Below are 13,202 nucleotides of genomic sequence, written 5' to 3'. Positions count from 1 at the left end.
AAAATTAAGACCTGATTCTCAGTAGGCAATATATTGCTTATGGTTATTCAGAATGGCATAAGGAGTACTGTATTACGAGACTAAGCCAGATTCCTTTTGTTTTGATAAATGTCCAGTGACCCCTGCTGGAATGGGACAGTGTCTTTGTGAAGGACCTGGTCCCACTAACCGATTGTCCATACTCAAAAGATCAGGTAGCTTGGATTTTAACTCTTGTTCCATAGCACCATAACCCAACAAGAACCGATGCTTTAAAAGTCATGGGTGACAGGTGGGGAGAGATGGCAAAGAAGATGTGCCACTCAAATGCTGCTCCAATGCAGGAATACTCATGAAGCAGTACACCACTGCTGAATGCTTAACCATGATAATCTCATGGCATTTGTATGAACTATTAGAGAAAGTGAATTCATAGCATGTCAAGTGCATAAAACTCAAAGTAAAACAAATTACATGAAGCAAAGTAGAAGCATAATCTGCATTGTTGAAGAAACTCTTCAAAGAATGCCTAATTAAATTTAATTTAATCTGAATTGGATGTTGAGGTATTCATAAAGTGGAGACCAAAAAAAATGCAATCTATTCCTGAGAATATTCAAATTCTGCCCTCCTCGTGGCAGCAGAATTAAAAAAAACTGGACTAAACAATCAGGAGAATTTTCAACTACTGCAGGAAGATTTAACACGTACATAACAGATGGGAGTAGGTGTATGTGATATACAATGGGAAGCCAATCCAATTTCATCCATTCTACATCCCTGCATAATTGAGAGTTTCAGTCACTAAATGGCTTTTTTAAAACGGACAGAAAACTGCAAAATAATGATATGACATACCAACATTACTGTTGAACCCAGGGTCATCCATTACAACCTCCGTCATTCTGTATCACAACTTACATCAGTTTTCAGTTTACACTTTCACTTCATTTACTGGCTGCACTTTCACTGGTGTCAGCAATTTGAAAATAAGGAGGAAAATAGGCGAGGAGAGTATTTTCAATAAAGGAATTGATGCATGAAACTTCAGTTAATGCCAAGGTCACTGAATAATAGCCAGTTTTCTTTTGAACATCTTTAATAGTCTGATTTCTGAACACACCGGTTTGGTTGTACAGTTTAGGAATTAGTGTTCCAAACAACTTCATGCATAGAAGATGCATATATTGTAAATTTTATATCCAACAAAATGAATAAAATTCTATGAAATTCAGCCTCAAATTATTTAATCCATTTATTTTAAACAGAATAGTTATTACAAATTATGATGGAAAAATCTGTTCTAATTCTGATCCTGCCTTTTGTTCATTTTGGACTTGACAATTGAGGCTTTATGTGAGCAGTCAACCCAGCCCGAGGTCTCTTCTCTGTGTGCCTGCTTTTCATCAGCCCATGTCATGCCAGAGGAATCAGCTGACAGAGAATTAAGGACAACAGTTGTAAACTCCAGGACAGGACAAAGAAAATGCTCATGAAGCTATTCCATCATCTCAGGGCTCCACTGTCATTAGGTTCTGTTTGAACTCGACAACATTTCGTGGCTGCCAAAAGGTCAACAGTATAGCAAAATTCATATTGGAGGAACATGCCTAAGATTAGCCAATTGCTCCAGGAGATTTAAAGACTTATTTTTTGAAGTTTTGACACTTGCTTCTCCCCTGTCCTTTTCTGTGGAATGCTCTGCCTCAGAAGGCAGTGGAGGCTAATTCTCTGGATTCTTTCAAAAAAGAGTTAGATAGAGCTCTTAAAGATAATGGAGTGAAGGGATACGGGGAGATGGCAGGAAAAGGGTACTGATTGTGAATGATCAGCCATGTTCACAGTGAATGGTGGTGCTGGCTCGAAGGGCTGAATAGACTACTCCTGCAGCTATTGTCTATTGTCTATTGCCCAAGCAATTAACCCAGAATCTGTGTCTATTAGAATTCAACCAAAGTTATAATGACAACAACACAATGGAATCAGCTGGTGTCATGTCCAAAGGCCAAGTGCAGGCAGAAGCCCTATCCCATCAAGTTGTAAAATAATGGTGATACTAATCACCAGAATATGTCATTATATATTATAATCATCCTATTTAGTATACTAATAATTATAATCCATTTTTAGAGTCATGGGATCCTACACAGAAGCAGGCCTTTTTGGCACAACATGTCTACAGTAACATCAAGTAGCCATCAATACTAATCTCACTTCCCTGTACTTGTTCCACAGCCTTCATGCCTTATTGATTCAAGTGCTCATCAAGATACTTGTCAAATATCATGCAAGTACCTGCCTCTGACACCTCAGGCAGTGCATTCTAGACTGCAACTACTCTCTGGGTGAAAACACTGTTTTTTTTATCTCAGATCTCTTTCTTTCTTTTTAAATCTTTTTATTGAGTAAGTATACAAAAAAGGTAAGCCATATAAACATTAATACAATGTTAAAGTATAATAAAATTCCAAAAGATAACAATACCAAAAAGAAAATACTACAAACAATGTAATTTAAGCATAAGAAACCAAGATAACATAATAGTATACTAAATTTTATATATATCAATGGAAAAAAAAAGAAAAAAAAAACCCCAAAAAAAAAACCCACCGTGCAACTAACTAAAAGCAAAGCAAAGCAATGGGCTAACTTGAAACCAAACAGAGTTAAACTTAAAATCACGTCCTCAATCCCGACCTCCATTAAAACAGTGAAGAAAAAACAAGAAGGGTAAATATTACATTAAATGAAAATATCGAATAAAAGGTCCCCAAATCTGTTCAAATTTAAATGAAGAATCATAAAGGTTACTTCTAATTTTCTCCAGATTCAAACATAAAATCGTCTGAGAAAACCAAAAAAAGGTAGTTGGAGCATTAAGCTCTTTCCAATGTTGTAAAATACATCTTTTCGCCATTAAAGTAAGAAATGCAATCATTCTACGGGCTGAAGGGGAAAGATTACTAGAAATTTTAGGTAGTCCAAAGATAGCAGTAATAGGGTGAGGAGAGATATCTATATTTAATACCTTAGAAATAATATTGAAAATATCTCTCCAAAAAGTTTCCAAAGTAGGGCAAGACCAAAACATATGAGTTAAAGAGGCTATCTGCCCCGAACATCTATCACAGAAAGGATTAATATGCGAGTAAAAACGCGCTAACTTATCTTTGGACATATGTGCTCTATGAACCACTTTAAATTGAATTAGGGAATGTTTAGCACAAATAGAGGAAGTATTAACTAATTGTAAAATCTGCCCCCAATCATCCACAGAAATGGTAAGCCCCAATTCCTGTTCCCAATCTACCCTAATCTTATCAAATGGAGCTTTCCTAAGTTTCATAATAATATTATAAATCATAGCCGATGCACCTTTCTGACATGGATTAAGGTTAATTATCGAATCTAAAATATATATAGGAGGAAGCATTGGAAAGGAAGTAAGTATAGTACTTAGGAAATTTCTAACTTGTAAATATCTAAAAAAATGTATTCTTGATAAGTTATATTTATTAGATAATTGTTCAAAAGACATAAGGGAACCATCTAAAAATAAATCCAAAAACCGTAAAATACCCTTAGTCTTCCAAGTTTGAAAAGCGCGATCCGTAAAAGAGGGAGGAAAAAATATGTTACCTAAAATAGGAATCGCTAACCCGAATTGATTAAGATCAAAAAATTTTCTGAATTGAAACCAAATGCGCAAAGCATATTTAACTATCGGGTTAGAGACCTGCTTAAGACGTTTCGAATCAAAAGGAAGAGAGGAACCTAAAATAGAACCAAGTGTATAACCCTGAACAGATTGTAATTCCAATGCTACCCATTTAGGAATAAATAGTATGTCCCGGTCAAGTAACCAAAATTTCATATGTCGAATATTAATAGCCCAATAATAAAATCTAAAGTTAGGTAATGCTAAACCTCCATCTCTCTTAGCTTTCTGTAAATGTATTTTACCCAGTCTCGGATTCTTGTTCTGCCAAATAAATGAAGAAATTTTAGAGTCAACTTTATCAAAAAAAGATTTAGGAACGAAAATTGGTAATGCCTGAAACACATATAAAAATTTTGGCAAAAAAAACATCTTAACTGCATTAATACGACCAATCAAAGTTAAATATAAGGGAAACCATTTAGATGAAAGTTGAGTAATATGGTCTATTAATGGTAAAAAGTTAGTCTTAAATAAATCTTTATGTTTACAAGTAATTTTAATCCCAAGATATGAAAAGTAATTATTAATCAATTTAAATGGAAATTTATAATATAAGGGAAGATGTTTATTAATCGGAAAAAGTTCACTCTTACTAAGATTTAATTTATAACCTGAGAAAAGACCAAATTGTGCTAATAACTCTAAAACAGCAGATCTCCTCTAACCTCTTACTCCTCACCTTACAGTACTTCGTTGTAGGGGTCCTCGAGAGAGGGATTTTAACATATTTAAAAACCTGACCTTGTTCACAAATATCTAACCAACTTCAACTCTGAAAGATACTACCTTGTTCTGTTTAAGATAGGTGGGATCCTGTAATTTTAGATGGCCACAGTCGGGGTTAAAGAATTAGACTGTTGTTCATTGTTGTTCTTCCAGGCCCAGAGGAGGTTACAAGAAGATCTGATAAAAATATTCAAAGCTACAGTGGGTTTGGACAGAGTAGATGGAGAGAAATGATTGTATGGTGCCACAACAACAACCTCTCACCCAGCATCATTAAAACTAAAGAGCTGCTTGTTGATTTCAGGAAGTGGAAGGAGGGCAAACATGTGCCAGTCTAGACTGGGAGATCAGCAGTGGAGAGTGTCAGTGCCTTTAATTTTCTGGGCATTGACATTGGGTGATCTATCCTACAGATACATCACACGTAAAGGGTATCAGAATCATTACTTTTCGAGTTTATGGTGGTTCGGTTTGTCACTGAACACTCTAACAAACATCTACCGATGTACTGTTGAAAGCATTCTGACTGGTTGCATCATCGTCTGGTACAGCAATTCAAATGTGCAGAATCATTAAAAACTGCAGAGTGTAAAGGACTCTGGACATGGCATCAAAGGTAATGGGGAGAAGGCTGGGAACTGGGGTTGAGGAGGAGACAAAAAAAATGATCAGCCGTGATTGAATGGCGGAGCAGACTCGATGGGCCAGATGGCCTAATTCTGCTCCTATGTCTTATGGTCTTCATATATCATGGGCACATCTCTCCCCACCACCTGTAGTATATACAGTTGGTGCTGCCTCAAGAAGGCAATATGTGTCGTCAAAGAACCCTGCCAGCTGGGCCAAGCCATCTTTTCCACAACCCCCATCAGGCAGGAAGTAGGGAAACCTGAAGGCTCACACTACCAGGTTCAAGAACAACTATTTCCCTCCAATCATTGAACCAACTGGCAAAACCCTAATCATTGAAGTAACACTATCACCAGTTTGACCACTTTGCACTAAAACGGACTTTTTCCTGTTTGAATTGTATTCTTTCTTGTAAAAATAGTATTGGTTTTTCTTGTGCTTGCTGCTTATATGATACTCTCTTCCTGTGATGGTGCTGACAGTAAGCTTTTTTTTGCATACATATATTTGTAATTATAACAATAAACATGACATTAACTTTGTAATAATAATTTCCATCACAAATTATATGAAGTGGAATCATATCCTCAATTTAGAGTGATTTTATAGTTTTCCAATCATAATGCCATAATTCTCACCTCAACACCTCCAACCTGCCTCTCTGACCCAATGGTCTGCACCTATGCAGTCAACATATCAAGTCGGGAGCACAAAAGTTACATCTGAAATCTGTATTGTAGAAATTATACCAATGCATATTTTTCCCAAAATGGTGACTGAAAGAATTTTGAATAATAAAAATGTAATTGTTCTCTAAGTTATACATTAAAGTTTATACAAATGAATGCCACATATTAAAATTGCACAATAAACTAATTACATTTGTGAACAAATTACAGAATTTTTAATAGACTGTGTCCATTGTGGCATTTAAGAGGCATTTAAAAATGCCAATGTATATGCAGGAAATGGAGGGATATGCATTGTTTACAGGCAAAAGAGATTTTGTTTAATTTGACTCTGTGTTCTGCACAGACTTTGTGGGCCAAATGGCCTGTTTCTGTGCTGTGCTGTACTGTTCTATGTTCTGTATTGGACAAGAGATAAAATACTGTATCTAAGTTGGATTCAACTCCCATTTCATGTCTCTTTTTAATTCCTTGTATGAGTTTTCTTTTACTCTTCTCCAGAAGTATTATTCAATCAAAATTAATTATTTTTAGGTAGATAAGCAGAAGAGAGTTGCTGTTTTAAAATAACTGACCTCATCCATTGTCACAATCTTGTGGGTCATGTCATTTAAATTTCTCATCATCCGCTCATCTCGAAAATCATAGGGAAATGTTTCAGTCCAATCAGACAACAGCTGTACTATTTTAGCTGCAAATTTCCCGATCTTGGCCTGGAATTAGTCAGAAAATTGCATTAGTTATCAAATACTACAGTAGTAATAGATCTGAAGTAAAATATGTAACATCTACTTAACCTAAAGTACAACGTGTGAGGCCATGTGAATGTGTAGACATCCGAACAGGCCTTCTTCCAATTATTAAGATTAACAAGGGAAAAGAAAACAGTTTGTGTTAATAATGCAGCATCCATCACAACAGGACTTCCCAGTGGCCAAACATTTTAATTCCGATTCCCATTGCTGTTCCAATGTGTCAGTCCATGGCTTCGTCTTGTGCCACAGTGAGGCCACCGTCAGGGCGTCAGGGTGGAAGAGCAACACATTGTATTCCATCTGGGTAGCCTCCAACCTAATGTCATGAATATCTATTTCTCCTTCTGGTGAACAAATTCTCCTTCTGCTCCCCCCCCCGCCCCACTTTTCCCTACTCTGACCTTTTACCTCTTCTCGCCTGCCTATTACTTCTCCCAGGACCCTTCCTCCTTCCCTTTCTCATTCCTTTTCTTCAATGGTCCACTCTCCACTCCTGTCAGATTCTGTCTTCTCCAGCCCTCGTCCTGTCCCACACACCTGAGTTCACCTATCACCCTCCTGCTATCCTCCTTCCCCTCCCCCAACCTTCTTATTCAGGTACCTTCCCCCTTCCTTCTCAGTCCTGAAGAAGGATTTCGGCCCAAAACATCAAATACCTATTCATTTCCATAGATGCTGCCAGACCTGCTGAGTTCATCCAGCATTTTGTGTGTGTTACTTCACATAACACAAAGCTGCAGTTGCTCTAATTATGAATGCCTCAAAAATTGTTCCTTTATTGATATCTGCAAAATCATTTGGCTCAAGATCAACCTTACCTTATCTAAAATGGTCTCGTTCAATCTCTGTTGTTCAATGCACATAAGGCAAACCTTTGCTAGAAGCTCATAAGGCCGAATGAAAATTCGGGAGCTTAGCAGAAAGGTAAATATGTAGGTCCTCTGTAAAAGAAAAACAAGACCTCATAAAAATTGTCACCTCAATTACTTTTAAATATTTACACCTACAACTGGTCTCTTTTAGAGACTCCGATTCACAGAGCTTGCTGCTCTAAATATTCTTTCACAAAAATAGTATGAATGAAAAATCCTTATCAAAAAGACCAGAAGAGCTAAAAGCTCAATTTTTAAAGGAATTTTGTTTATTTTTATTCCTTCCCATCTCCTTCTTTGGTCTTTTTACAATGTTCACCTGAAATGATGGGCATGTCTACTCCCACATTCCAAGCCTCTTTCCATATTTCCACTGAATTTTATTGGGAAGCATGTTACTATTAACTTGTCCCATTCAACAGTGTTATGATGTGCAACTCCAGAAACTAATCAAAAAAACACAGGAGCCAGGATGAATTTGTCTACTCAGTTTCTTATTAGTAAGGCACACATATATGACATGGTGATGTAATAACACATGCCATTCACGTACTTATTACATAAACTCATAATGTATTATGAAAACAAACAAGGAATGCTTAATCAAACAATATTTTTACCGTATTATTCAAATATTGCTGAATTAGTAAATATATTACACTTTATGCTGCTTAGCTATAAATTCCAACTAATATAGAATCCATAAAACTCAAATATTTAATGTTTTCCTCTTTACTCATTTTATACACACACATACACACACACACCAATGAACAGCATAGCTGATGAGTTGTCAGCTGTGGAGTGTTCTGCTTTGCAATATGCAAGGGGGAAATTCACAAGCTTCTGATTCAATGTTCTGCTGACAATGCTCAGAGTGAATTCTTCAGACTCTGGACCAACCCTTCTGCCAAGATGTTTGTAGCTGGGGTGGTACAATGCAGATGTAATACATCTTATTCATTTTCAGGAATGACAAACTGTTTTGTAACAAACTGTGGTCTATTGTCACCAAGTGCTGTGGAACATCAGTCCTTGAGAAGAGGCTTCTCAACACACCAGCAGAGTGCAGGGCTGAAGAGGAGGCTATTGGGAACACTTCTGGTCACTTTGTAGCGGCATCCACTACGACTAAAAGATTTGTGTCTGGCAAAATCCACATCAATCCTCTACCAGAGCAATGCAAGCCATTCCCAGGGAAGGAGAGGCACTGCTCTCAACATGTTCCGGACATGTTGGCAACCCAAACAGTGCATGGCTTCACACAAAGAGTTTCATTTCGACCACACCCAGCTGACTGGCATGTACTGTAGCTCCTCTAACACTCTAGCTCTCAGCTTGGATGTCACAATAACTCTCAACCCCCACATACGGCAACCCCTGTCAGGGGCAAATTCATCCCGGTGCTGGTAAAAACGGGGGAACGAGGAATTCTGCTGCACATTCCAGCCATTTTGGGTGGCCATGTAGATCTGAGACAGCATGGGGTCTTTTCTGAGTTTCCTCTAGGTCATTTTTGCCCTAGTGGAGATACTTTTGATTCGCTTTAGGAAGAATACATCAAGAGAAATGTCCTCTTTTGTAACTTTTTCAGGCATTTCCTTTCCAAAGAATAGACGGGACAATCCATCAGTATTTCTGTGATTAGCTGTTCTCTTTAATGTGTATTTACTTATTAAGATACAGCATGGATTAGGCCTTTGTGGGCATTCGAGGCGTGCCACTCAGCAACCCCTCAATGTAATCCTAATCCTAGTCTAATCATGGGACAATTTACAGTGACAAATTAACCTACTGACCAGTACACCTTCGGACTATGGGAGGAAACCCACATGGTCATAGAGAGAACGTAGAAACTCTATACAGGTGGCAGCAGGAATTGAAAGCGGGTGACCTATACTGTAAAGCATTGTGCTAGCCACTATGCTACTGTGTCTGTCCCTCCATGGGTTTCTCTATCAATCCTCCACGGAGCCCATCTCTGCATTTGAGCTGCTGCTGTTAGTGGAACACCAGTCTGTGGACCAAAAGTAGACACTACTGGTTGATGATCAGTAGGGAGGGTAAACATTCTCCCGTACAAGTAGTGGTTGAAACGCTTTACACCCCAAACCAGACTCAAAGCCTCTCTATCAATCTGTGCATAATTTTCCTCTGTAGCAGTAAGGGATGTGATTCAAAGGCTATGGGGCGATCACTTCCATCACTCATGACATGTGACGTGACTTGCACCTATACCATAAGGTGAGGCATCACAGGCAAGCTTCACTGGATAATGTGGATTATCATGTGTGAGTAATGTCTGATATTGCCATTTTCTCTGCCCTTTGCAAAGTCATCTAACACCACTCTGTCCATTCCCATTTCTTCCCGAACTGTGGTAATGAGTTCAATGGGTGGAGCACAGTGTCCAGGTTTAGCAGGAGCTTGTTACAGTAACTGACAAATCCTAAAGAACTGTGACACATCCTCTAGCTTTGGGGCATCCGCCAATGCTTGAATTTTCTCAGTGCACTGTGTAATCCTTGTGCATCAATGGTGCGACCACAATAAGTAATGCTTCATTTAAAGAACTTACATTTGTTGTGCATTGTTCTGAACCCATAATCTTCTAATCTTTTTAACACTCTCTTGCGATTTTGGAGATGTTCTTTGTCATCCTCACTGGTAACAATGATGTCATCCAGGTAACACTGAGTGCCTGGGCAGCCTTGTTCCACAGATTTCTGCCAGAATGCAGGTGCAGATGCTACTCCAAAAACAAGCTTATTATTGCAATAAAGCCGTTTGAGAGAGATGATGGTGAAAAACACTTTGGACTCTTCTTCCATCTCCACCTCTAGGTACGCCTCAGCTAAGTCCACTTTTCTGAAGTGTTTTCCTCCAGAAAGGTTTGCAAAGATATTCTCTCTGTCCTGGGCAGAGGCCGTTGATGGTTACCACAGATCCTGACAGACCCATGGTTCTTGGCTACAGGGACCACTGGCATTGCCCAGGGGCTCCACAACCGTAGAAAGAATTCTGTCAGCCTACACGTGATCTAGCTCATACGCTACTTAATCACAGATGGTATAAGGAACCAGATGGACCTTGTAAAACTTGGGTGTGGAATTTTCATTGAACTCTATTTTACTCTCGATATGTTTTGAGTTTTACAATGTTATCCTTGAACACTGCTGTGGCATCATCCAGAACTGTTCCTAATTCACTCTCAGTTGAATCTATGGCAGCGGATGTGGCATGTAAGTGGTGGATGGAACTCCAATCAAGTTGTAGTTGTCTCAGTCAACCACACCCCACAATGGTGGCTCTCCTGTTTTTACCACATACAAACCCAACGTGACTTGTTGATTGTTTTATTTTACTGTTATGAATGTCATTTTCAGTATCTTTTTTTCAGTACAAGTTCTTAGTTGGATACCTGCAGCTCAGTATCTTTGAAATGCCATTCAAACTCATTTTGTGGAATGACTGAAGCAGCCGAGCCAGTATCCAATTCCATTTTAATTAATTCGTCATTCACTTCTGGTATAAGCCATATTACTTGTCCATTGTTAGTTTTCACATTGTAAATCTCAAGGTTACGCAGTTCTATGTCTCTCTCATCATTATCAGGTTTTTCATCAACAACATGCAGATTAGTGCCCTTTTTGAAACTGCGACTAGATTTTTTATCTTTTTCTCTTCCCTGTGCAGTCCATCTATTTTTTCTACCCAACATGCTCTTTACATGTATCCTAATTTGTTCAATTTTTGCAAGTTTCACCTTTAGACCTGTGTGAGACCTCCTGCAAACAGTAACACAATATATTGGGCCTGGTATTTTTGTTCATGCTCACTTTTGTTTCTGCCTTCAACTCAATTGTGGCTCTAGCTGTTGTTTCCATTGATACAGCAATCTCAACTGATGTTTTAAATGTGAGTTGTGCTTCAGTTAGGAGCAGTTTTTGAATGCTTTCTTGTAAGATTCCACAAACTAAGTGATCTCTCAGTGCATCATTAAACCCATCACTGAACTGACAATGTTTGAACATTTTTTTCAATTCAGCCATGTAAGCTGAAACGGACTTCCCTTCCTTTTGATTCCACTTATGAAACTTAAAGTGTTCTACAATCAACAATGGTTTTGGTTCAAATTGTTCCTCCATTACTTTCAAGATATCAGCATAACTCGTTCTGGCTGATTTGGCTAGAACAGTCAAACTTCGAAGCAAACTGTAAGATTTTCCACCAATTGCACTCAGTAACGCTGGCACTCGCTTATCTTTGGCCATTTCTTTTGCTTCAAAATTAGATAATGAGGACACTCAGTCCTCGTTTATTGTCATTTAGGAATGCATGCATTAAGAAATGATAACGATGTTTCTCCCGAATGATATCACAAAAAAACAGGACAAACCAAGACTAAAACTGACAAAACCACATAATTATAACATATAGTTACAACAGTGCAAAGCAATACCATAATTTGACAAAGAGCAGACCATGGGCACGGTAAAAAAGTCTCAAAGTCCCGATCGACTCATCATCTAACGCAGGCCGCAGAAGGAAGAAACTCTTCCTGCCATGAACCTCCAAGCTCCAACAACTTGCCAATGCATTGGAAGCACCCGACCGCAGCTGACTCCGAGTCCGTCCGAAAATTTCGAGCCTCCGACCAGCCCCTCCAAGCACTATCCTCTGACAAGTGCTTCAACCCCGCCCTGGCCGCCAAGCAACAAGCAAAGCCGAGGACTTGGGGCCTTCTCCTCTGGAGGTTCTGGACCACACAGTAGCAGCAGCAGCGAAGCAGGTTTTTGAGAAGTTTCTCCAGATGTTCCTCTGTGCTCTCACGTCCGTCTCCATCAAATCAGGATTGTGCATGGCACCCTATTTGACAAATAACAGACATCACCACCAGAGTGGCCGCTGCGAGCTGCGTCGCATCACCACCTTCTCCTCCCTTCAAATACTGCTCAATTCATTCAGCGTATATCATCCAGTTATCTATTGTGCAATTGAACGCATTGAACTTTCCGATGTAGCCAGCTTTTTATTTATTATTGTTATCACCAAGTCCTCACTGTTTAAGAACCCATGAATTTTGTCCATTTTCTGCCTTTTTTTTCAACTCTAATGTCTATCTCTCCTTCTAAAAAAACATGCTGCACTTCAGCAGATAGGTAGTCGTCTCAGGTTCATTTTAAAACTACTTCATCACCACTGTTATGTTTTGTAACTGCAGAATCTGATCAAAAGAAAAATACAGGAACCGGGATGAACTTGTCTACTCGGTTTCTTTTTAGTGAGGCAGCACACACGACATGGTTGCTTAATGACGTATGTCATTCATGTACTTTTTACGTAAAACCCATAATGGATCATGTAAACAAGTGAAAAATGCTTAATCAAGCAATATATTTACAATATTATTCAAATATTACTGAAATATTAAATAGATTGCAAACAATTGGCTTGGTAACTCTTTCTTTGTAGAATTTCCAATGTAAGCTTAGCGTTCATCATTCAGTGGAGTTTTGAAACAGCAAACTTTTGTTTTGGTGAACTTGGTGTCTCCATTTGTCATTTTGTCCATGTACTGTCTTCTTTAACCTCTGCAAACAATGGTATGACTATACTTCCACAGTGTTGTCAGTGTTGTCCAAGATACTAGCCCAGTGATGAAGAGGTGATGGCAGTAAATTTCCATATGCTAGGAAAGTACATCTTCAAACTGAATTTTAAGGAGGCTGTATTTTCATGTGACTGCTACATTTGGTCCTTTTTATTTGGCAGAACTCTCAGGGTTGGGAGGTGCTATTATAGTGACCTTGGTGAGAAGCAGACATGC

At 38.6% G+C, this 13,202-nt stretch overlaps 1 protein-coding gene across 2 annotated transcripts in view; it reads right to left on the bottom strand.

Annotated features, from left to right (window-relative positions):
- rasgef1ba (RasGEF domain family, member 1Ba) overlaps positions 1-13,202 on the bottom strand; it is a 109,986-nt gene that overhangs the window by 72,690 nt on the left and 24,094 nt on the right. For both annotated transcript variants that reach the window (XM_063042201.1, XM_063042202.1), the window contains 2 exons: positions 7,319-7,441; positions 6,321-6,458 (listed from right to left, as the gene is read on the bottom strand). In XM_063042201.1, coding sequence (XP_062898271.1) covers positions 6,321-6,458; positions 7,319-7,441 — 261 coding nt within the window. The remainder of the gene's footprint in view (positions 1-6,320; positions 6,459-7,318; positions 7,442-13,202) is intronic.

This window comes from Mobula hypostoma, chromosome 3 (genome assembly GCF_963921235.1).
Source record: "Mobula hypostoma chromosome 3, sMobHyp1.1, whole genome shotgun sequence".
Classification (NCBI taxonomy): Eukaryota; Metazoa; Chordata; class Chondrichthyes; order Myliobatiformes; family Myliobatidae; genus Mobula; species Mobula hypostoma.
The sequence above is the reverse complement of the archived record's forward strand: the minus strand, read 5'-3'. Positions and strand labels throughout refer to the sequence as shown.